Consider the following 26335-nt stretch of genomic DNA (forward strand, 5'->3'; position numbering starts at 1 on the left):
CCCGATATCCTGCATGTGTCGCTTCACCGCTCAGGTCCCTGGAGTTCACCTTCTTCTTCCTGGTGCATGTAAGTGCATTGTCCGTGTATAATGCGCTGTGCAGGGAGTCACTAAGATCCTGCGCCCGATAACCTGCATGTGTCACTTCCCTGCTCAGGTCCCTGGAGTTCACCTTCTTCTTCCTGGTGCATGTAAGTGCATTGTCCGTGTATAATGTGCTGTGCGGGGAGTCACTAAGATCCTGCATCCGATATCCTGCATGTGTCACTTCCCCGCTCAGGTCCCTGGAGTTCACCTTCTTCTTCCTGGTGCATGTAAGTGCATTGTCCGTGTATAATGCGCTGTGCGCGGAGTCACTAAGATCCTGCGCCCGATATCCTGCATGTGTCGCTTCACCGCTCAGGTCCAAGGAGTTCACCTTCTTCTTCCTGGTGCATGTAAGTGCATTGTCCGTGTATAATGCGCTGTGCGGGGAGTCACTAAGACCCTGTGCCTGATATCCTGCATGTGTCGCTTCCCCGCTCAGGTCCCCGGAGTTCACCTTCTTCTTCCTGGTGCATGTAAGTGCATTGTCCGTGTATAATGCGCTGTGCGGGGAGTCACTAAGGTCGTGCGTTCGATATCCTGCATGTGTTGCTGCCCCGCTCAGGTCCCCGGAGTTCACCTTCTTCTTCCTGGTGCATGTAAGTGCATTGTCCGTGTATAATGCGCTGTGCGGGGAGTCACTAAGATCCTGCACCCGATATCCTGCATGTGTCGCTTCCCCGCTCAGGTCCCAGGGGTTCACCTTCTTCTTCCTGGTGCATGTAAGTGCATTGTCCGTGTATAATGCGCTGTGCGGGGAGTCACTAAGATCCTGCACCTGATATCCTGCATGTGTCACTTCCCCGCTCAGGTCCCCGGAGTTCACCTTCTTCTTCCTGGTGCATGTAAGTGCATTGTCCGTGTATAATGCGCTGTGCAGGGAGTCACTAAGATCCTGCGCCCGATATCCTGCATGTGTCACTTCCCTGCTCAGGTCCCCGGAGTTCAACTTCTTCTTCCTGGTGCATGTAAGTGCATTGTCCGTGTATAATGCGCTGTGCAGGGAGTCACTAAGATCCTGCGCCCGATATCCTGCATGTGTCACTTCCCTGCTCAGGTCCCCGGAGTTCAACTTCTTCTTCCTGGTGCATGTAAGTGCATTGTCCGTGTATAATGCGCTGTGCAGGGAGTCACTAAGATCCTGCGCCCGATATCCTGCATGTGTCGCTTCCCCGCTCAGGTCCCCGGAGTTCACCTTCTTCTTCCTGGTGCATGTAAGTGCATTGTCCGTGTATAATGCGCTGTGCGGGGAGTCACTAAGATCCTGCACCTGATATCCTGCATGTGTCACTTCCCCGCTCAGGTCCCCGGAGTTCACCTTCTTCTTCCTGGTGCATGTAAGTGCATTGTCCGTGTATAATGCGCTGTGCAGGGAGTCACTAAGATCCTGCGCCCGATATCCTGCATGTGTCACTTCCCTGCTCAGGTCCCCGGAGTTCAACTTCTTCTTCCTGGTGCATGTAAGTGCATTGTCCGTGTATAATGCGCTGTGCAGGGAGTCACTAAGATCCTGCGCCCGATATCCTGCATGTGTCGCTTCCCCGCTCAGGTCCCTGGAGTACACCTTCTTCCTGGTGCATGTAAGTGCATTGTCTGTGTATAATGCGCTGTGCGCGGAGTCACTAAGATCCTACACCCGATATCCTGCAAGTGTCGCTTCCCCGCTCAGGTCCCCGGAGTTCACCTTCTTCTTCCTGGTGCATGTAAGTGCATTGTCCGTGTATAATGCGCTGTGCAGGGAGTCACTAAGATCCTGCACCCGATATCCTGCATGTGTCGCTTCCCCGCTCAGGTCCCTGGAGTTCACCTTCTTCTTCCTGGTGCATGTAAGTGCATTGTCCGTGTATAACGCGCTGTGCGGGGAGTCACTAAGATCCTGCACCCGATATCCTGCATGTGTCTCTTCCCCGCTCAGGTCCCTGGAGTTCACCTTCTTCTTCCTGGTGCATGTAAGTGCATTGTCCGTGTATAATGCGCTGTGCGCGGAGTCACTAAGATCCTGCGCCCGATATCCTGCATGTGTCGCTTCACCGCTCAGGTCCCAGGAGTTCACCTTCTTCTTCCTGGTGCATGTAAGTGCATTGTCCGTGTATAATGCGCTGTGCGGGGAGTCACTAAGACCCTGTGCCTGATATCCTGCATGTGTCGCTTCCCCGCTCAGGTCCCCGGAGTTCACCTTCTTCTTCCTGGTGCATGTAAGTGCATTGTCCGTGTATAATGCGCTGTGCGGGGAGTCACTAAGATCCTGCGCCTGATATCCTGTATGTATGAATATAACTACTATAATACTGCCCCCTATGTACAAGAATATAACTACTATAATACTGCCCCCTATGTACAGGAATATAACTACTATAATACTGCCCCCTATGTACAGGAATATAACTACTATAATACTGCCCCCTATGTACAAGAATATAACTACTATAATACTGTCCCCTATGTACAAGAATATAACTACTATAATACTGCCCCCTATGTACAGGAATATAACTACTATAATACTGCCCCCTATGTACAGGAATATAACTACTATAATACTGCCCCCTATGTACAGGAATATAACTACTATAATACTGCCCCCTATGTACAGGAATATAACTACTATAATACTGCCCCCTATGTACAGGAATATAACTACTACAATACTGCCCCCTATGTACAAGAATATAACTACTATAATACTGACCCCTATGTACAAGAATATAACTACTATAATACCGCCCCCTATGTACAAGAATATAACTACTATAATACTGCCTCCTATGTACAGGAATAGAACTACTATAATACTGCCCCCTATGTACAGGAATATAACTACTATAATACTGCCCCCTATGTACAAGAATATAACTACTATAATACTGCCCCCTATGTACAAGAATATAACTACTATAATACTGCCCCCTATGTACAAGAATATAACTACTATAATACTGCCCCCTATGTACAGGAATATAACTACTATAATACTGCCCCCTATGTACAGGAATATAACTACTATAATACTGCCCCCTATGTACAGGAATATAACTACTATAATACTGCCCCTATGTACAAGAATATAACTACTATAATACTACCCCCTATGTACAGGGATATAACTACTATAATACTGCCCCCTATGTACAAGAATATAACTACTATTATACTGCCCCCTATGTACAGGAATATAACTACTATAATACTGCCCCCTATGTACAGGAATATAAATACTATAATACTGCCCCCTATGTACAAGAATATAACTACTATAATACTGCCCCCTATGTACAGGAATATAACTACTATAATACTGCCCCCTATGTACAAGAATATAACTACTATAATACTGCCCCCTATGTACAGGAATATAACTACTATAATACTGACCCCTATGTACAGGGATATAACTACTATAATACTGCCCCCTATGTACAGGAATATAACTACTATAATACCGCCCCTATGTACAAGAATATAACTACTATAATACTGCCCCCTATGTACAGGAATATAACTACTATAATACTGCCCCCTATGTACAAGAATATAACTACTATAATACTGCCCCCTATGTACAGGGATATAACTACTATAATACTGCCCCCTATGTACAGGAATATAACTACTATAATACCGCCCCTATGTACAAGAATATAACTACTATAATACTGCCCCCTATGTACAGGAATATAACTACTATAATACTGCCCCCTATGTACAAGAATATAACTACTATAATACTGACCCCTATGTACAGGGATATAACTACTATAATACTGCCCCCTATGTACAGGAATATAACTACTATAATACTGCCCCCTATGTACAGGGATATAACTACTATAATACTGCCCCCTATGTACAAGACTATAACTACTATAATACTGCCCCCTATGTACAGGAATATAACTACTATAATACTGCCCCTATGTACAAGAATATAACTACTATAATACTGCCCCTTATGTACAGGAGTATAACTACTATAATACTGCCCGCTATGTACAGGAAAATAACTACTATAATACTGCCCCTATGTACAGGAATATAACTACTATAATACTGCCCCCGATGTACAGGAATATAACTACTATAATACTGCCCCCTATGTACAGGAATATAACTACTATAATACCGCCCCTATGTACAAGAATATAACTACTATAATACTGCCCCCTATGTACAGGAATATAACTACTATAATACTGCCCCCTATGTACAGGAATATAACTACTATAATACTGCCCCCTATGTACAAGAATATAACTACTATAATACTGCCCCCTATGTACAGGAATATAACTACTATAATACTGCCCCCCTATGTACAGGAATATAACTACTATAATACTGCCCCCTATGTACAGGAATATAACTACTATAATACTGCCCCCTATGTACAAGAATATAACTACTATAATACCACCCCCTATGTACAGGAATATAACTACTATAATACTGCCTCCTATGTACAGGAATATAACTACTATAATACTGCCCCCTATGTACAGGAATATAACTACTATAATACTGCCCCCTATGTACAAGAATATAACTACTATAATACTGCCTCCTATGTACAGGGATATAACTACTATAATACTGCCCCCTATGTACAAGAATATAACTACTATAATACTGCCTCCTATGTACAGGGATATAACTACTATAATACTGCCCCCTATGTACAGGAATATAACTACTATAATACTGCCCCCTATGTACAAGAATATAACTACTATAATACTGCCCTATGTACAGGAATATAACTACTATAATACTGCTCCCTATGTACAAGAATATAACTACTATAATACTGCCCCCTATGTACAGGAATATAACTACTATAATACTGCCCCCTATGTACAGGGATATAACTACTATAATACTGCCCCCTATGTACAAGAATATAACTACTATAATACTGCCCCCTATGTACAGGGATAAAACTACTATAATACTGCCCCCTATGTACAAGAATATAACTACTATAATACTGCCTCCTATGTACAGGGATATAACTACTATAATACTGCCCCCTATGTACAGGAATATAACTACTATAATACTGCCCCCTATGTACAAGAATATAACTACTATAATACTGCCCCCTATGTACAGGGATATAACTACTATAATACTGCCCCCTATGTACAGGGATATAACTACTATAATACTGCCCCCTATGTACAGGAATATAACTACTATAATACTGCCCCCTATGTACAGGAATATAACTACTATAATACTGCCCCCTATGTACAGGAATATAACTACTATAATACTGCCCCCTATGTACAAGAATATAACTACTATAATACTGCCCCCTATGTACAGGGATATAACTACTATAATACTGCCCCCTATGTACAGGGATATAACTACTATAATACTGCCCCCTATGTACAGGGATATAACTACTATAATACTGCCCCCTATGTACAGGAATATAACTACTATAATACTGCCCCCTATGTACAGGAATATAACTACTATAATACTGCCCCCTATGTACAGGAATATAACTACTATAATACTGCCCCCTATGTACAGGAATATAACTACTATAATACTGCCCCCTATGTACAGGAATATAACTACTATAATACTGCCCCCTATGTACAGGAATATAACTACTATAATACTGCCCCCTATGTACAAGAATATAACTACTATAATACTGCCCCCTATGTACAAGAACATAACTACTATAATACTGCCCCCTATGTACAAGAATATAACTACTATAATAATGCCCCCTATGTACAGGAATATAACTACTATAATACTGCCCCCTATGTACAGGAATATAACTACTATAATACTGCCCCCTATGTAACAGAATATAACTACTATAATACTGCCCCCTATGTACAGGAATATAACTACTATAATACTGCCCCCTATGTACAAGAATATAACTACTATAATACTGCCCCCTATGTACAGGAATATAACTACTATAATACTGCCCCCTATGTACAGGAATATATCTACTATAATACTGCCTCCTATGTACAGGAATATAACTACTATAATACTGCCCCCTATGTACAGGAGTATAACTACTATAATACTGCCCCCTATGTACAGGAATATAACTACTATAATACTCCTCCCTATGTACAAGAATATAACTACTATAATACTGCCCCCTATGTACAAGAATTTAACTACTATAATACTGCCCCCTATGTACAGGAATATAACTACTATAATACTGCCCCCTATGTACAAGAATATAACTACTATAATACCACCCCCTATGTACAGGAATATAACTACTATAATACTGCCTCCTATGTACAGGAATATAACTACTATAATACTGCCCCCTATGTACAGGAATATAACTACTATAATACTGCCCCCTATGTACAAGAATATAACTACTATAATACTGCCTCCTATGTACAGGGATATAACTACTATAATACTGCCCCCTATGTACAAGAATATAACTACTATAATACTGCCTCCTATGTACAGGGATATAACTACTATAATACTGCCCCCTATGTACAGGAATATAACTACTATAATACTGCCCCCTATGTACAAGAATATAACTACTATAATACTGCCCTATGTACAGGAATATAACTACTATAATACTGCTCCCTATGTACAAGAATATAACTACTATAATACTGCCCCCTATGTACAGGAATATAACTACTATAATACTGCCCCCTATGTACAGGGATATAACTACTATAATACTGCCCCCTATGTACAAGAATATAACTACTATAATACTGCCCCCTATGTACAAGAATATAACTACTATAATACTGCCCCCTATGTACAGGAATATAACTACTATAATACTCCTCCCTATGTACAAGAATATAACTACTATAATACTGCCCCCTATGTACAAGAATTTAACTACTATAATACTGCCCCCTATGTACAGGAATATAACTACTATAATACTGCCCCCTATGTACAGGAATATACCTACTATAATACTGCCCCCTATGTACAAGAATATAACTACTATAATACTGCCCCCTATGTACAGGAATATAACTACTATAATACTGCCCCCTATGTACAGGAATATAACTACTATAATACTGCCCCCTATGTACAGGAATATAACTACTATAATACTGCCCCCTATGTACAGGAATGTATCTACTATAATACTGTCCCCTATGTACAGGAATATAACTACTATAATACTGCCCCCTATGTACAGGAATATAACTACTATAATACTGCCCCCTATGTACAGGAATATAACTACTATAATACTGCCCCCTATGTATAAGAATATAACTACTATAATACTGCCCCCTATGTACAGGAATATAACTACTATAATTCTGCCCCCTATGTACAGGAATATAACTACTATAATACTGCCCCCTATGTACAGGAATATAACTACTATAATACCGCCCCCTATGTACAGGAGTATAACTACTATAATACTGCCCCCTATGTACAGGAATATAACTACTATAATACTGCCCCCTATGTACAGGGATATAACTACTATAATACTGCCCCCTATGTACAGGAATATAACTACTATAATACTGCCCCCTATGTACAAGAATATAACTACTATAATACTGCCCCCTATGTACAGGAATATAACTACTATAATACTGCCCCCCTATGTACAGGAATATAACTACTATAATACTGCCCCCTATGTACAGGAATATAACTACTATAATACTGCCCCCTATGTACAAGAATATAACTACTATAATACCACCCCCTATGTACAGGAATATAACTACTATAATACTGCCTCCTATGTACAGGAATATAACTACTATAATACTGCCCCCTATGTACAGGAATATAACTACTATAATACTGCCCCCTATGTACAAGAATATAACTACTATAATACTGCCCCCTATGTACAGGAATATAACTACTATAATACTGCCTCCTATGTACAAGAATATAACTACTATAATTCTGCCCCCTATGTACAGGAATATAACTACTATAATACTGCCCCCTATGTACAGGAATATAACTACTATAATACTGCCCCCTATGTACAGGAATATAACTACTATAATACTGCCCCCTATGTACAGGAATATAACTACTATAATACTGCCCCCTATGTACAGGAATATAACTACTATAATACTGCCCCTATGTACAAGAATATAACTACTATAATACTGCCCCCTATGTACAAGAATATAACTACTATAATATTGCCCCTATGTACAAGAATATAACTACTATAATACTGCTCCCTATGTACAAGAATATAACTACTATAATACTGCCTCCTATGTACAGGGATATAACTACTATAATACTGCCCCCTATGTACAAGAATATAACTACTATAATACTGCCCCTATGTACAGGGATATAACTACTATAATACTGCCCCCTATGTACAGGAATATAACTACTATAATACTGCCCCCTATGTACAACAATATAACTACTATAATACTGCCCTATGTACAGGAATATAACTACTATAATACTGCTCCCTATGTACAAGAATATAACTACTATAATACTGCCCCCTATGTACAGGAATATAACTACTATAATACTGCCCCCTATGTACAGGGATATAACTACTATAATACTGCCCCCTATGTACAAGAATATAACTACTATAATACTGCCTCCTATGTACAGGGATATAACTACTATAATACTGCCCCCTATGTACAGGAATATAACTACTATAATACTGCCCCCTATGTACAACAATATAACTACTATAATACTGCCCTATGTACAGGAATATAACTACTATAATACTGCTCCCTATGTACAAGAATATAACTACTATAATACTGCCCCCTATGTACAGGAATATAACTACTATAATACTGCCCCCTATGTACAGGGATATAACTACTATAATACTGCCCCCTATGTACAAGAATATAACTACTATAATACTGCCTCCTATGTACAGGGATATAACTACTATAATACTGCCCCCTATGTACAGGAATATAACTACTATAATACTGCCCCCTATGTACAAGAATATAACTACTATAATACTGCCCCCTATGTACAGGGATATAACTACTATAATACTGCCCCCTATGTACAGGAATATAACTACTATAATACTGCCTCCTATGTACAGGGATATAACTACTATAATACTGCCCCCTATGTACAGGAATATAACTACTATAATACTGCCCCCTATGTACAGGAATATAACTACTATAATACTGCCCCCTATGTACAGGGATATAACTACTATAATACTGCCCCCTATGTACAGGAATATAACTACTATAATACTGCCCCCTATGTACAGGAATATAACTACTATAATACTGCCCCCTATGTACAGGAATATAACTACTATAATACTGCCCCCTATGTACAGGAATATAACTACTATAATACTGCCCCCTATGTACAGGAATATAACTACTATAATACTGCCCCCTATGTACAGGAATATAACTACTATAATACTGCCCCCTATGTACAAGAATATAACTACTATAATACTGCCCCCTATGTACAAGAACATAACTACTATAATACTGCCCCCTATGTACAAGAATATAACTACTATAATAATGCCCCCTATGTACAGGAATATAACTACTATAATACTGCCCCCTATGTACAGGAATATAACTACTATAATACTGCCCCCTATGTACAGGAATATAACTACTATAATACTGCCCCCTATGTACAGGAATATAACTACTATAATACTGCCCCCTATGTACAGGAATATAACTACTATAATACTGCCCCCTATGTACAGGAATATATCTACTATAATACTGCCCCCTATGTACAAGAATATAACTACTATAATACTGCCCCCTATGTACAGGAATATAACTACTATAATACTGCCCCCTATGTACAGGAATATAACTAATATAATACTGCCCCCTATGTACAGGAATATAACTACTATAATACTGCCCCCTATGTGCAGGAATATAACTACTATAATACTGCCCCCTATGTACAGGAATATAACTACTATAATCCTGCCTCCTAGAGGTGAGGTTGTGCGTGGTTTGAGCTCCTGAGACCTCTGCATGTCTGGAGATAGCCCAGGGCGGGGCCACCCTGGGTGGGGAAGCTCCCCAAGCAAGGCCCAGGCTCCAAGGCCTAATCTGGCAAACAGCAACCAGCCAGCTCAAGAAAGGGATGTAAATCCTAAAGTCTTTATGGAAGGAAGCAGCAGTGGCAGCAGTGCAAGTTCCAGTAATGGAAGGACAGTCGGTGTGGAAGTAGGAACATGTAAGAACCTGGTGAAGCCAGGTATGACTGAAAGTAAAAGTATGCTGTTGGAAAGTCCAAGAGCAAGAAACATGCAGAGTGTGCAGCAGCCTCCATCCCAGGCCTCAGGTGGACAATCCACCTCCACCCCGGGCAGGCAGAGGAGGACATCGCTGGAGAGACAGACCATCCAGGAGAACCTGCAGCAGCGAGTTATGTTACCAGCGGAGCGCACAAGGTCTGGGGGCCTGCAAGCTGGAAAGGAGACCAAAGGCGGCCAGGAAGGAACATCTAGAGGTACCACCAATGTTGTGTCTGCAAAACATCCGGGGCTCAATCGCCCATTAGCAGTTTGTGACCCCAGTGCAGTTACAGCGACCGCAAAACACCAGAAGTCCCAGGACTCTGTGCCAAAATCTCAGGGGCCAGGAAAGAGCGGTGGTAGTGTGGCTACAGGATCCAGGCCTGCAAGCAAACAGCACCCTAGCAGCAAACTGCAGCCCCCATCACCTGAGCTCCAGCTGGCCAGACAGATCCCAGGACTGGTGAGGAAGATGGAGACACTCAAAATCCAGAAACTTCACCTGCAGAAACAGATAGACTGCACTTACAAACTGAGGGCAGCAAACCCAGGGAAGCAGGTCCTGCTAGACAAGAAGCTGGACTCACTGGCCAAACAACTGGCTGACGTTGTGCAGGAGATGGAGGCCACCATTGAGCAGATGGGACCAGTGGGAGAGACATACAGGAACCAACAAAGGTTTGAGAGAGACCAGGCCTCATCATCCAGGTGTGAGACCCCGCAGCCCCATGTGAGACCCATACTGCAACCAGCAACACTGCCTTTTGAGGAGGGAGTCGTGTATAAGAAAAGACAGCAACAGCCAAGTCCTGCAACAGCTCCCAGTGATGCACCACACATCCCAGCAACCGCTGGTGATGCACCACACGTCCCAGCAACCGCTGGTGATGCACCACACGTCCCAGCAACCGCTGGTGATGCACCACACGTCCCAGCAACCGCTGGTGAGGCACCACACGTCCCAGCAACCGCTGGTGATGCACCACACGTCCCAGCAACCGCTGGTGAGGCACCACAAGTCCCAGCAACCACTGGTGAGGTACCACAAGTCCCAGCAACCTCTGGAGAGGCACTGCAAGTTCCAGCTGTCCGTGGACTATTACCTGATAACAGCAGTGAAGTGGAGGAGGCACCACAAGTCCCAGGTGGCAGTGCACTTCAGGAGGACTCTGGACTCCCGCCAGAAGGTAACTCTGTAGCACCTCAGGGTGTATCTACACAGAACTTTGTGGTGAGGGCTGTATGTGAGCAGGACATTCAGGACTGTGATCTGCAGGAGCTTAATGCTCTTAATACTGTTGCTGATATGTCTGGAATTGCTGATGTCTCTGTTACTGAAGTGTCTGAAATTGCTGATATTTCTGTTACTGAAGTGTCTGAAATTGCTGATGTCTCTGTGGATAATGTCCTAGCTGAGCAGGCATCTCAGGTGCAGTCTATGGAAACTGGAGACACAGAGGGCCCTGATGTTGTTGCGGAGGGAGCGGGTCAATCTACGGCTGAAGAGTTCCCCCCCTTAGTTACACCACAGACAGCAGAGCCCCATGGTCCGGGTGGTCAGCAGCCCCCTACTACTGATGGTCCCCGGCCCACACATCCCCTACAGCAGGACAGGGGTCAGTCATCAGGTAATGCATGGAGTCGTGGTTCCCCATTTTTCTCCTCTAGCACCCATTACACCGGCCAGGCTTTCAAGAGGAGGAACGTTGTCAGGTTTAGGCATAGAGGGGCTAAGGAGGATCTGCCTGACAGGAGACATGTGGTGAGGGACATGTTATGCACCCAGATGGGTTTCCAGCCAGCCGACATCCTGGCAGTGATAAATCTGCCTGACAGACAGGGGTATGACATTAGTTTCAAGCTGATGTCTAATCTGGACCGTTTCTGGGCTCAACAACCCCGCTACAGAGATACTGAGGGGTGGAACAAGTTTAGTTTCATTCCCATCTCCAAACTAGATACAGCGATTGTCACCATAATGTTCTGGAACGAGTCTGTCCCCCCTCAAGATATCATCATATGGCTCAAGAGACATTGCACCCTCATGTCAGACATGACCAAGACCAGGGATGAGGATGGGATCTGGACCGGGGGGTGGAGGGTCCTGGTTAAATTACATCAGAACCAGAACATCACCCATCACCTCCCCAACTCCTTCTTTATCGGCAGAGAGAAGGGTGTGTGCTTCTATGTCGGTCAGCCCAGGCTATGCTTTAGGTGTGGGAGATCAGGTCACGTGGCAAGTAACTGCACCACAATGAAGTGCACCCTGTGCGGGGACCTCGGCCATGTGAGCGCCAACTGCAAGACCATCAGATGCAACCTTTGTGGTCAGATTGGTCACCCCCATAGGGACTGTCCTGAAGCCTGGCACAACATCTGTAGGGACCTCCCCGATGAAGACCTGATGGAAGGGGCAGATGTACCAGATGAGGAGCAGGAGGAGGAGGCCCTATTGTCAGGGTCAGTGTGTACTGTGCCAGAGACCCCGGATATTAGTGGTGCTGCCCCGGACCATCCGGGGACAGGTAACACAGAGGGAGACATGGAGGTAGTGGAGCAGCCTATAGAGCAGCCAGTGCCTGTCCCTTCCCCCGAACTGACACCGACCACTGGGGGAAATCATAGTGTTAAAAAGAGGAAGAAGGATAAGAGCACCAGAAAACCCGAGAGTGCGTGGACCACCGTCCAAAAACCCTCTAAAATGAAAATGCAGAGTCAGGCTGATGTTACTGTAACCACAAATAGGTACAGTGTACTGTCTGAGTCAGATGGAGAGGAGGAAATAGAGAGAGAACTGAAGCGCATGATGGAGGAGTATGATGATGATCCAGGGGGGGATCCTCCCACAAAAAGGAAACCCCTTCATGCCGAGTCTCAGTCAGTATGGGATATGGAAACCGGTAGTCAGGAAGATAACTCTGACTCTGACTTATGATGATGGGGATGGTCTTTCTTCTTCTTTTTCTGATGGCAGACTTCCATCTTACTGTGGTCACCAGTAATGTGAACAGTATTAGGGCTAGAAGGACCAGACATGTTGTGTATGATCATCTAAGATATCTCAATGCCGATGTGTTTTTCTTACAGGAGACCCGATTAAACACCTTGGGTCTCATACGAGAGGCGGAGAGAGATTGGCAGTCTGGTCCGTCCTTTTGGTCGCTGGCTGTGGAGCCTTATGCCGGGGTCTCCATCTTGTTTAACACCCACAATGTCACCGTCCACAGACTCACCGAGGTATCGATGGGACGGTGCCTGCTGCTAGAGATCACCATCAGAGGTAGAAGACTCCGGCTCATTAACATCTATGGCCCACAGACAGTGACCGAAAGGACTCAGCTTTTTAATGACATGAAGCCTTATCTATTCACTTCTATTCCTGTCATCATGGCTGGGGACTTTAATGCCACCACTACCACCAGGGACAGGAACAGTAGGCCCCTTACCAGGGACTGTAAGGTCCTAAACAGTATTATTCAGCAGGCTGGCCTGTCTGATGTTTTTGTACAGGGTGGTAGGAGTCCAAAGTTCACCTACACCTGTGCAGGACGCAGCAGCAGGATAGATCTCGCTCTGGTAAGTCCTACTGAAGCCATCAGTGAGAGAATGGAAAGGAATGTCCCATATTCGGATCACTTTGCCTTATATTTTTGTTTGGGTTCCTCTAAGTATCCTGATGTTGGAAGAGGACTATGGAGACTAAATTCTAGTCTGTTAGATGATATTTCTGTCCAGGAATACATTTCATCTTTTTTGCTGCACCAACTGGACAGAGTGGATTTTTATGACAACATGGCTGACTGGTGGGAGGACGTCAAGGAGGAGATCCGGTCCCTCTTGCAGAGACTGTCAATTAAGAAGGGGAGAAGTAAGTACAGCCAGTATCTGAGACTGCGTAAAGAATTGGAGTCACTCTATTCGGCGGGTGGGGATGACCAACAAAGGATTGACCGGCTGAAATCTGAGATAAGGCAGTATCAGTACAGTAGGTACACCTCCCTGGTAGTGGAAAGGGACTATGGAACCCGAGGGGCACCGGATCCATTTGAGAATTGCCGGGAGCGTGTAGAGAAGAAACTGATCGCAGGTCTCACTGACTCCCAGGGTGTTTTACAAGAGTCTCGGGAGGGTATCCTGGGGGTGGTGAGATCTTACTATACTGACTTGTTTCAGAAGAAGGCTTTGGATAATGAAAAAGTGACCCAATTCTTGGAGGCAACTCCAGGCCCTGATACTAGAGAATTGGACTTTTCTCCTTTGACAGCAGAAATAACAGTGGAGGAGATAAAAGAGGCCATTGATAAGTTACATCTGAAGAAGGCACCAGGTCCAGATGGTATTACAGCAGAATTTTATAAGAAGTTCAGAGACCTCTTGGCTCCAATCCTTGTGGATGTTTACAGAAATTGTCTAGAAAATCACCTGATGCCTCCATCCATGAGGGTCTCATCGCTAATTCTGCTGTCCAAAGGGAAAGAGCCAAGTGACATCAAGAACTGGAGGCCGATCGCCCTCTTGAATGTTGATAGGAAAATTCTGGCAAAAATCCTCTTTTCTAGATTAGTCTGTTTGTCCCCGGCACTGTTGGCAGGCTCTCAGTACGGCACAGTAAGAGGGCGGAACATCTCTGGAGCAGTCATCTCGATAAGAGAGATGTTTGAGAGATGTAAAGCTCTGAGGTGTGGGAGATATGTTGTAGGTCTGGACCAGGCTAAAGCCTTTGACAGGGTTGATCACGACTATCTATGGGCCACTTTATCAAAGTACGGTATTCCGGGAGAATTTGTGGATTGGCTCAGGACTTTGTATAGAGAGGCTGAGAGCTTTCCTCTGATCAATGGTTGGCAGGGTGACACTTTCAGGGTAGAGGCAGGGGTGCGACAGGGCTGCCCCCTGAGTCCACTGCTGTATGTGTTTGCCATAGACTTGTTTCTGCGATCACTGCAGCGGTGTGATTTTCAGGGGGTGCCGGTCCCCCATTGCTTGCCTCTGGATGTTGTTGCCTACGCGGATGATGTGACTGTGGTGATATCTGAACCTCGTGAGGTGGAGATGTTGTCTGCAGCCATCAGAAGTTACTCAGAGGCCTCCGGGTCTCTGGTCAATCTTGAGAAGAGTCAAGCTTTCTGGACATTGGATACTGCTCCTGGCTTTGATCTGCCACAGTTTGTAAAGGCCTCCACCCATATTAAGATCCTTGGGGTGAAATTTGGGAGGGAAGATAATTCTGCACTAAATTGGGAGGAGAAGTTGGAAGCCGGAAATGTAAAGGTTCAGCGATGGAAGAACTGGAGGCTGACCTATAGAGAAAGGGTTGCTCTGCTGAAGACTTACCTGGTCCCTGTCTTCCTCTACGTCTCTGTTGTCTTTCCTTTGCCAGAATCTTCCTCCACTAGGCTCTTTAGCCTGTTCTTCCAACTTTTATGGGGGAACAGGTTGAACCCAGTAAAAAGAGGGATCACCTACCTGCAGAGGAGAGAGGGTGGGCTGGATATGTTAAACCCAAGGGTCTTCTTTGACTCAGTGTTTCTGAAAGTTAATTTCGGTAGCCTGGACTCAAATAATGGTCTCCTGTGGGTAAGTAGTGTCAGGGACTGGATATTGCCTTTTGCAGAGTCTTGGGTGCGAGGCGGCAGTCTCAAGAGGGGCCGATGGACTCCTGGCTTCCTCCCCCAGTATCTGGAGTATGGTCTCAGGTGTTTAAGGAAATGGGGGATAGATAAGTCTTTTATTGAAAGTAATACCAGGAGAGATCTGTACTCCAGAGTCTGTAGGACCTTCTATTCTCTGCAGCTGGCACTTCCAGACTGTCCAACCACCACCCTAAAGGACAGCCTGAGGTTTCTGAATGGTCGGAGGCTGCCCCATAAGTTTCGTGACATCGCCTGGCTCTCATTACAGGGGAAACTGTTTGTCAGGGGGAATCTTAAGTTCCTCAGTATGGTAGATCGCATGTGTCCCCTCGGGTGTCAGACAGAGGAGACTATGGTCCATTTTATATCAGAGTGCTGGGGTGGACGGAACATCTGGCGTGACATATCCACCAAGCTAAGACTAACATCACTGCAGTCCCTCAGGTACCCAGAGATCCTCTATGGTGTGACACATACTGTAAGTAACACCAACCAGGAGACCATGTATATAGTGATCCAGGTCATCAAGTACTACCACTGGCACATGAGAACCAGAGTGTCCATCCATAGCGAGGACTTCCACCATCATAAGGCCATAAGCCTCATCATGTCCGAGCTCAGGTGGATCCGGTCATTAGAGGTCAGGAAAAAGGGGGAGAATATAAGACTTTGGAGGAACATTCATCTGGAGTGAAATATGTCTGATTATATAATGTGGAAGCATTTGTTTTTTTTCTGTTTTTTTGTTTCCCTTTCAGCTAAAATGGACTCTTAAGTTACATTTAATATACATTTTATTTTTTATGAACATGTATGATTTATACTGAATGATCTATGATTTATTTTGATGGAAAAGTATTTCTGTATTTATGTTTGTTTTTTACTAATAAAAATTGCCCCCTATGTACAAGAATATAACTACTATAATACTGCCTCCTATGTACAAGAATATAACTACTATAATACTGCCCCCTATGTACAGGAATATAACTACTATAATACTGCCCCCTATGTACAGGAATATACCTACTATAATACTGCCCCCTATGTACAAGAATATACCTACTATAATACTGCCCCCTATGTACAAGAATATAACTACAGGCAGTCCCCGGGTTACATACAAGATAGGGTCTGGAGGTTTGTTCTTAAGTTGAATTTGTATGTAAGTCGAAACTGTATATTTTATAATGGAAGTTCTAGACAATTTTTTTTCTTTTGCCCCAGTGACAATTGGAGTTTCAAAATTTTTGGTGTAATTGGACCAAGAATTATCAATAAAGCTTCATTACAGACACCTTACAGCTGATCATTGCAGTCTGGGACTATAGTAACATCCAGAGAGCTTCACCAGAGGTCACATTGGGCAGAGGGGTCCGTCTGTAACTATGGGTTGTCTGTAAGTCGGGTGTCCTTAAGTAGGGGACCGCCTGTACTATAATACTGCCCCCTATGTACAGGAATATAACTACTATAATACTGCCCCCTATGTACAGGAATATAACTACTATAATACTGCCCCCTATGTACAGGAATGTATCTACTATAATACTGTCCCCTATGTACAGGAATATAACTACTATAATACTGCCCCCTATGTACAGGAATATAACTACTATAATACTGCCCCCTATGTACAGGAATATAACTACTATAATACTGCCCCCTATGTACAAGAATATAACTACTATAATACTGCCTCCTATGTACAGGGATATAACTACTATAATACTGCCCCCTATGTACAGGAATATAACTACTATAATACTGCCCCCTATGTACAAGAATATAATTACTATAATACTGCCCCCTATGTACAGGGATATAACTACTATAATACTGCCCCCTATGTACAGGGATATAACTACTATAATACTGCCCCCTATGTACAGGAATATAACTACTATAATACTGCCCCCTATGTACAGGAATATAACTACTATAATACTGCCCCCTATGTACAGGAATATAACTACTATAATACTGCCCCCTATGTACAGGAATATAACTACTATAATACTGCCCCCTATGTACAGGAATATAACTACTATAATACTGCCCCCTATGTACAGGAATATAACTACTATAATACTGCCCCCTATGTACAGGAATATAACTACTATAATACTGCCCCCTATGTACAGGAATATAACTACTATAATACTGCCCCCTATGTACAGGAATATAACTACTATAATACTGCCCCCTATGTACAGGAATATAACTACTATAATACTGCCCCCTATGTACAAGAATATAACTACTATAATACTGCCCCCTATGTACAAGAACATAACTACTATAATACTGCCCCCTATGTACAAGAATATAACTACTATAATAATGCCCCCTATGTACAGGAATATAACTACTATAATACTGCCCCCTATGTAACAGAATATAACTACTATAATACTGCCCCCTATGTAACAGAATATAACTACTATAATACTGCCCCCTATGTACAGGAATATAACTACTATAATACTGCCCCCTATGTACAGGAATATAACTACTATAATACTGCCCCCTATGTACAGGAATATAACTACTATAATACTGCCCCCTATGTACAGGAATATATCTACTATAATACTGCCTCCTATGTACAGGAATATAACTACTATAATACTGCCCCCTATGTACAAGAATATAACTACTATAATACTGCCCCCTATGTACAGGAATATAACTACTATAATACTGCCCCCTATGTACAGGAATATACCTACTATAATACTGCCCCCTATGTACAAGAATATAACTACTATAATACTGCCCCCTATGTACAGGAATATAACTACTATAATACTGCCCCCTATGTACAGGAATATAACTACTATAATACTGCCCCCTATGTACAGGAATATATCTACTATAATACTGTCCCCTATGTACAGGAATATAACTACTATAATACTGCCCCCTATGTACAGGAATATAACTACTATAATACTGCCCCCTATGTACAAGAATATAACTACTATAATACTGCCCTCTATGTGCAAGAATATAACTACTATAATACTGCCCCTATGTACAGGAATATAACTACTATAATACTGCCCCCTACGTACAGGAATATAACTACTATAATACTGCCCCCTATGTACAGGAATATATCTACTATAATACTGTCCCCTATGTACAGGAATATAACTACTATAATACTGCCCCCTATGTACAGGAATATAAATACTATAATACTGCCCCCTATGTACAGGAATATAACTACTATAATACTGCCCCCTATGTACAAGAATATAACTACTATAATACTGCCTCCTATGTACAGGGATATAACTACTATAATACTGCCCCCTATGTACAGGAATATAACTACTATAATACTGCCCCCTATGTACAGGAATATAACTACTATAATACTGCCCCCTATGTACAGGAATATAACTACTATAATACTGCCCCCTATGTACAGGAATATAACTACTATAATACTGCCCCCTATGTACAGGAATATAACTACTATAATACTGCCCCCTATGTAACAGAATATAACTACTATAATACTGCCCCCTATGTACAGGAATATAACTACTATAATACTGCCCCCTATGTACAAGAATATAACTACTATATTACTGCCCTCTATGTGCAAGAATATAACTACTATAATACTGCCCCTATGTACAGGAATATAACTACTATAATACTGCCCCCTACGTACAGGAATATAACTACTATAATACTGCCCCCTATGTACAGGAATATAACTACTATAATACTGCCCCATATGTACAAGAATATAACTACTATAATACTGCCCCCTTTTTACAAGAATATAACTACTATAATTCTGCCCCCTATGTACAGGAATATAACTACTATAATACTGCCCCCTATGTACAAGAATATAACTACTATAATACTGCCTCCTATGTACAGGAATATAACTACTATAATACTGCCCCCTATGTACAAGTACATAACTACTATAATACTGCCTCCTATGTACAAGAATATAACTACTATAATACTGCCCCCTATGTACAGGAATATAACTACTATAATACTGCCCCCTATGTACAGGAATATAACTACTATAATACTGCCCCCGATGTACAGGAATATAACTACTATAATACTGCCCCTTATGTACAAGAATATACCTACTATAATACTGCCCCCTATGTACAAGAATATAACTACTATAATACTGCCCCCTATGTACAGGAATATAACTACTATAATACTGCCCCCTATGTACAGGAATATATCTACTATAATACGGTCCCCTATGTACAGGAATATATCTACTATAATACGGTCCCCTATGTACAGGAATATAACTACTATAATACTGCCCCCTATGTACGGGGATATAACTACTATAATACTGCCCCCTATGTACAGGAATATATCTACTATAATACTGTCCCCTATGTACAGTAATATAACTACTATAATACTGCCCCCTATGTACAGGAATATAACTACTATAATACTGCCCCCTATGTACAGGAATATAACTACTATAATACTGCCCCTATGTACAAGAATATAACTACTATAATACTGCCCCCTATGTACAGGAATATAACTACTATAATACTGCCCCCTATGTACAGGAATATAACTACTATAATACTGCCCCCTATGTACAGGAATATAACTACTATAATACTGCCCCCTATGTACAAGAATATAACTACTATAATACTGCCCCCTATGTACAGGGATATAACTACTATAATACTGCCCCCTATGTACAGGAATATAACTACTATAATACTGCCCCCTATGTACAGGAATATAACTACTATAATACTGCCCCCTATGTACAGGAATATAACTACTATAATACTACCCCCTATGTACAAGAATATAACTACTATAATACTGCCCCTATGTACAAGAATATAACTACTATAATACTGCCCCCTATGTACAGGAATATAACTACTATAATACTGCCCCCTATGTACAAGAATATAACTACTATAATACTGCCCCTATGTACAAGAATATAACTACTATAATACTGCCCCCTATGTACAGGAATATAACTACTATAATACTGCCCCCTATGTACAGGAATATAACTACTATTATACTGCCCCCTATGTACAAGAATATAACTACTATAATACTGCCCCCTATGTACAAGAATATAACTACTATAATACTGCCCCCTATGTACAGGAATATAACTACTATAATACTGCCCCCTATGTACAGGAATATAACTAATATAATACTGCCCCTATGTACAGGAATATAACTACTATAATACTGCCCCTATGTACAGGAATATAACTACTATAATACTACCCCCTATGTACAGGGATATAACTACTATAATACTGCCCCCTATGTACAGGAATATAACTACTATAATACTGCCCCCTATGTACAGGAGTATAACTACTATAATACTGCCCCCTATGTACAGGAGTATAACTACTATAATACTGCCCCCTATGTACAAGAATATAACTACTATAATACTGCCCCCTATGTACAGGAATATAACTACTATAATACTGCCCCCTATGTACAGGAATATAACTACTATAATACTGCCCCCTATGTACAGGAATATAACTACTATAATACTGCCCCCTATGCACAGGAATATAACTACTATAATACTGCCCCCTATGTACAGGAATATAACTACTATAATACTGCCCCCTATGTACAGGAATATAACTACTATAATACTGCCCCCTATGTACAGGAATATAACTACTATAATACTGCCCCCTATGTACAGGAATATAACTACTATAATACTGCCCCCTATGTACAGGAATATAAATACTATAATACTGCCCCCTATGTACAGGAATATAACTACTATAATACTGCCCCCTATGTACAGGAATATAACTACTATAATACTGCCCCCTATGTACAGGAGTATAACTACTATAATACTGCCCCCTATGTACAGGAATATAACTACTATAATACTGCCCCCTATTTACAAGAATATAACTACTATAATACTGCCCCCTATGTACAGGAATATAACTACTATAATACTGCCCCCTATGTACAGGAATATAACTACTATAATACTGCCCCCTATGTACATGAATATAACTACTATAATACTGCCCCCTATGTACAGGAGTATAACTACTATAATACTGCCCCCTATGTACAGGAGTATAACTACTATAATACTGCCCCCTATGTACAGGAATATAACTACTATAATACTGCTCCCTATGTACAGGAGTATGTTCTTACTAATATGAATGTGATTGATGACTTGTGACATGTAATACTGTGATGTATTTTCCCCGCAGGATGTGGATAATCTGAGGCGTCCGTGTGACATATATGAGAACTGACTCCCGCAGCAGTGACCAGTGAGTTTTCTCTATTTTCTGATTTACATAAGATCCTGTGATGAATGTAGGCGAGGCGTCTTCCAGTATATTGTCAGTATTTTTTTTTAATAATTTTTTTTATTTTAACCTCAAATACACAAAAAAAAATATACAAAAATGACAATTTTACACAACAGTCAATCTACACACAGAAACAATGTACAAATGCCTGACTCTATAAATGCAGATGCGATAGTCTTCCTTTATTTATAGTGTGCCCTTACCTCCCCTGTCCCACGTCCCCCTCTAGTTTTGTGTTTTTACATCCTATTCTCTAATAATACGGTGACCATTTGACTAAGTCTCTGGGTTCATGTCCATATATCCCCCCCCCCCCCCCCGAGAAACAATGTTTGTTGCTTATGACTCCCCTGTCATACATCACGTTGTTCTTGTACCATTTCCTTGGCGTCCTACCTACGTTGTTCTTGTACCATTTCCTTGGCGTCCTACCTACGTTGTTCTTGTACCATTTCCTTGGTGTCCTACCTACGTTGTTCTTGTACCATTTCCTTGGCGTCCTACCTACGTTGTTCTTGTACCATTTCCTTGGTGTCCTACCTACGTTGTTCTTGTACCATTTCCTTGGCGTCCTACCTACGTTGTTCTTGTACCATTTCCTTGGCGTCCTACCTACGTTGTTCTTGTACCATTTCCTTGGTGTCCTACCTACGTTGTTCTTGTACCATTTCCTTGGCGTCCTACCTACGTTGTTCTTGTACCATTTCCTTGGTGTCCTACCTACGTTGTTCTTGTACCATTTCCTTGGCGACCTACCTACGTTGTTCTTGTACCATTTCCTTGGTGTCCTACCTACGTTGTTCTTGTACCATTTCCTTGGTGTCCTACCTACGTTGTTCTTGTACCATTTCCTTGGTGTCCTACCTACGTTGTTCTTGTACCATTTCCTTGGTGTCCTACCTACGTTGTTCTTGTACCATTTCCTTGGTGACCTACCTACGTTGTTCTTGTACCATTTCCTTGGTGTCCTACCTACGTTGTTCTTGTACCATTTCCTTGGTGTCCTACCTACGTTGTTCTTGTACCATTTCCTTGGTGTCCTACCTACGTTGTTCTTGTACCATTTCCTTGGTGTCCTACCTACGTTGTTCTTGTACCATTTCCTTGGTGTCCTACCTACGTTGTTCTTGTACCATTTCCTTGGTGTCCTACCTACGTTGTTCTTGTACCATTTCCTTGGTGTCCTACCTACGTTGTTCTTGTACCATTTCCTTGGTGTCCTACCTATGTTGTTCTTGTACCATTTCCTTGGCGACCTACCTACGTTGTTCTTGTACCATTTCCTTGGCGTCCTACCTACGTTGTTCTTGTACCATTTCCTTGGCGTCCTACCTACGTTGTTCTTGTACCATTTCCTTGGCGTCCTACCTACGTTGTTCTTGTACCATTTCCTTGGCGTCCTACCTACGTTGTTCTTGTACCATTTCCTTGGTGTCCTACCTACGTTGTTCTTGTACCATTTCCTTGGTGTCCTACCTACGTTGTTCTTGTACCATTTCCTTGGTGTCCTACCTACGTTGTTCTTGTACCATTTCCTTGGTGTCCTACCTACGTTGTTCTTGTACCATTTCCTTGGTGTCCTACCTATGTTGTTCTTGTACCATTTCCTTGGTGTCCTACCTACGTTGTTCTTGTACCATTTCCTTGGTGTCCTACCTACGTTGTTCTTGTACCATTTCCTTGGTGTCCTACCTACGTTGTTCTTGTACCATTTCCTTGGTGTCCTACCTACGTTGTTCTTGTACCATTTCCTTGGTGTCCTACCTACGTTGTTCTTGTACCATTTCCTTGGTGTCCTACCTACGTTGTTCTTGTACCATTTCCTTGGCGACCTACCTATGTTGTTCTTGTACCATTTCCTTGGTGTCCTACCTACGTTGTTCTTGTACCATTTCCTTGGTGTCCTACCTACGTTGTTCTTGTACCATTTCCTTGGCGACCTACCTACGTTGTTCTTGTACCATTTCCTTGGCGACCTACCTACGTTGTTCTTGTACCATTTCCTTGGTGTCCTACCTACGTTGTTCTTGTACCATTTCCTTGGTGTCCTACCTACGTTGTTCTTGTACCATTTCCTTGGTGTCCTACCTACGTTGTTCTTGTACCATTTCCTTGGTGTCCTACCTACGTTGTTCTTGTACCATTTCCTTGGTGTCCTACCTACGTTGTTCTTGTACCATTTCCTTGGTGTCCTACCTACGTTGTTCTTGTACCATTTCCTTGGTGTCCTACCTACGTTGTTCTTGTACCATTTCCTTGGTGTCCTACCTACGTTGTTCTTGTACCATTTCCTTGGTGTCCTACCTACGTTGTTCTTGTACCATTTCCTTGGTGTCCTACCTACGTTGTTCTTGTACCATTTCCTTGGTGTCCTACCTACGTTGTTCTTGTACCATTTCCTTGGTGTCCTACCTACGTTGTTCTTGTACCATTTCCTTGGTGTCCTACCTACGTTGTTCTTGTACCATTTCCTTGGTGTCCTACCTATGTTGTTCTTGTACCATTTCCTTGGTGTTCGTTGCAGAAGCGACGCCATTTTCCTATAATTAAGGAATTCACCCTTGGGGATGCTATGAGTTTACAGACCTCCTCGAGAGACATGACTCTGTCTCCTTGAAAAAGGTCGGCCAGGGAAGAGATGCCTGCAGCTTTCCATTTTCCTGCTGGGAAGTCTGTGAGACACAGGCTGAGAGCGTCCATGTCAACTTCCTGCCGAGACAGATATATGTCCGACCAAATAGAGTGATAATTGTGCCGCGCTGTCAACATTGCTTTGGTACTGACAAGCATCCGCCCAGCCGTGCTATAGCCAAGCCAATCGGCTGCAATCTTTCAGTGATGTCTGTTTAGCGAATGCTTTCTCTATAGTCGTCCATTTTTCCCTCTCGTCATTTTGCCATAGGCTTTTTATTGGTTCCATCAAGGTGGCTTCTTGGTATCTTAATAGGTTTGGGTGTCCTACTCCGCCTAAGATTTTCGGGGCATGTAAAGTTTTTTTAGGCAACCGTGGGGGTTTACCCTTCCAAATGTATCTGTCCATATATTTTTGAGTCTTTTTTATCTCTTCTTTTGGGAATCTTAGGGGATACATCTCATATAATTTAGTACCGTTGGCAGAATATTCCGTTTTACCGCGGCGATTTTGTTTAAGCAAGTCTTTAAGGGAGCCAGCCATCTGTATCCCCAGGTACTGGAAACCTTCTGGGGACCATAGATATGGGAAGTTTTCTTTGATTTGTGGTTCGTTTATTAGTAGCAATTTGCTTTTACTTTCATTGATTTTATAATATGATAGCAGGGAGTATGAATTAACTACCTTTTTAAAGGCGGCCAATGAAGCGGCTGGTTCCTCGCATGAAATAATGATGTCATCGGCATATAAGCCTATTGAGTGTCCGGCTCCCCTGATATTTATCCCTCTAATATCTTTATTTGTTTGCACTGCCTGTGCCAGGGGTTGTATGAAGATATTAAATAACAAGGGAGATAGCGGGCATCCCTGACGAACACCATTAGTGATCTTAAATTTCTCTGAGCAGAATATTGTCAGTATTATTTATTTATTTATTTTTTTGACATTTCTTTATTTTGCTTATTTATGTTACAGAAGGGGTCTGGGTACTTAAAACCTAAATTTAAATAAAATGCCACAATTCTAATTATTATTATTTTTTTTTTTAAAAAACAATTTTTTTTGAGTTTTTAACAATAATTGACAACAGTATGTGCCCAATGGGCACCAGTTACATCATACATAGAGACTAGAGATGAGCGAGCACTAAAATGCTCGGGTGCTCGTTATTCGAGACGAACTTTTCCCGATGCTCGAGTGCTCGTCTCGAATAACGAGCCCCATTGAAGTCAATGGGAGACTCGAGCATTTTTTTAATAAAACTGAACAGTAAAAGAACAGTGCAAAAAAAAAATATTCCAGATGT

At 41.9% G+C, this 26335-nt stretch overlaps 1 protein-coding gene across 1 annotated transcript in view; it reads left to right on the plus strand.

Moving 5' to 3' along the window:
• The window catches only part of LOC140108458 (cell adhesion molecule CEACAM1-like), a gene marked incomplete at its 5' end in the record, with an annotated part of 96172 nt that overhangs the window by 27379 nt on the left and 42458 nt on the right, over nt 1–26335 (plus strand). The window contains one exon of the mRNA XM_072131748.1: nt 22293–22355. Within this exon, the coding sequence (XP_071987849.1) occupies nt 22293–22337 (45 nt within the window). The remainder of the gene's footprint in view (nt 1–22292; nt 22356–26335) is intronic.

This window comes from Engystomops pustulosus, unplaced genomic scaffold (genome assembly GCF_040894005.1).
Source record: "Engystomops pustulosus unplaced genomic scaffold, aEngPut4.maternal MAT_SCAFFOLD_132, whole genome shotgun sequence".
Lineage (NCBI taxonomy): Eukaryota > Metazoa > Chordata > Amphibia > Anura > Leptodactylidae > Engystomops > Engystomops pustulosus.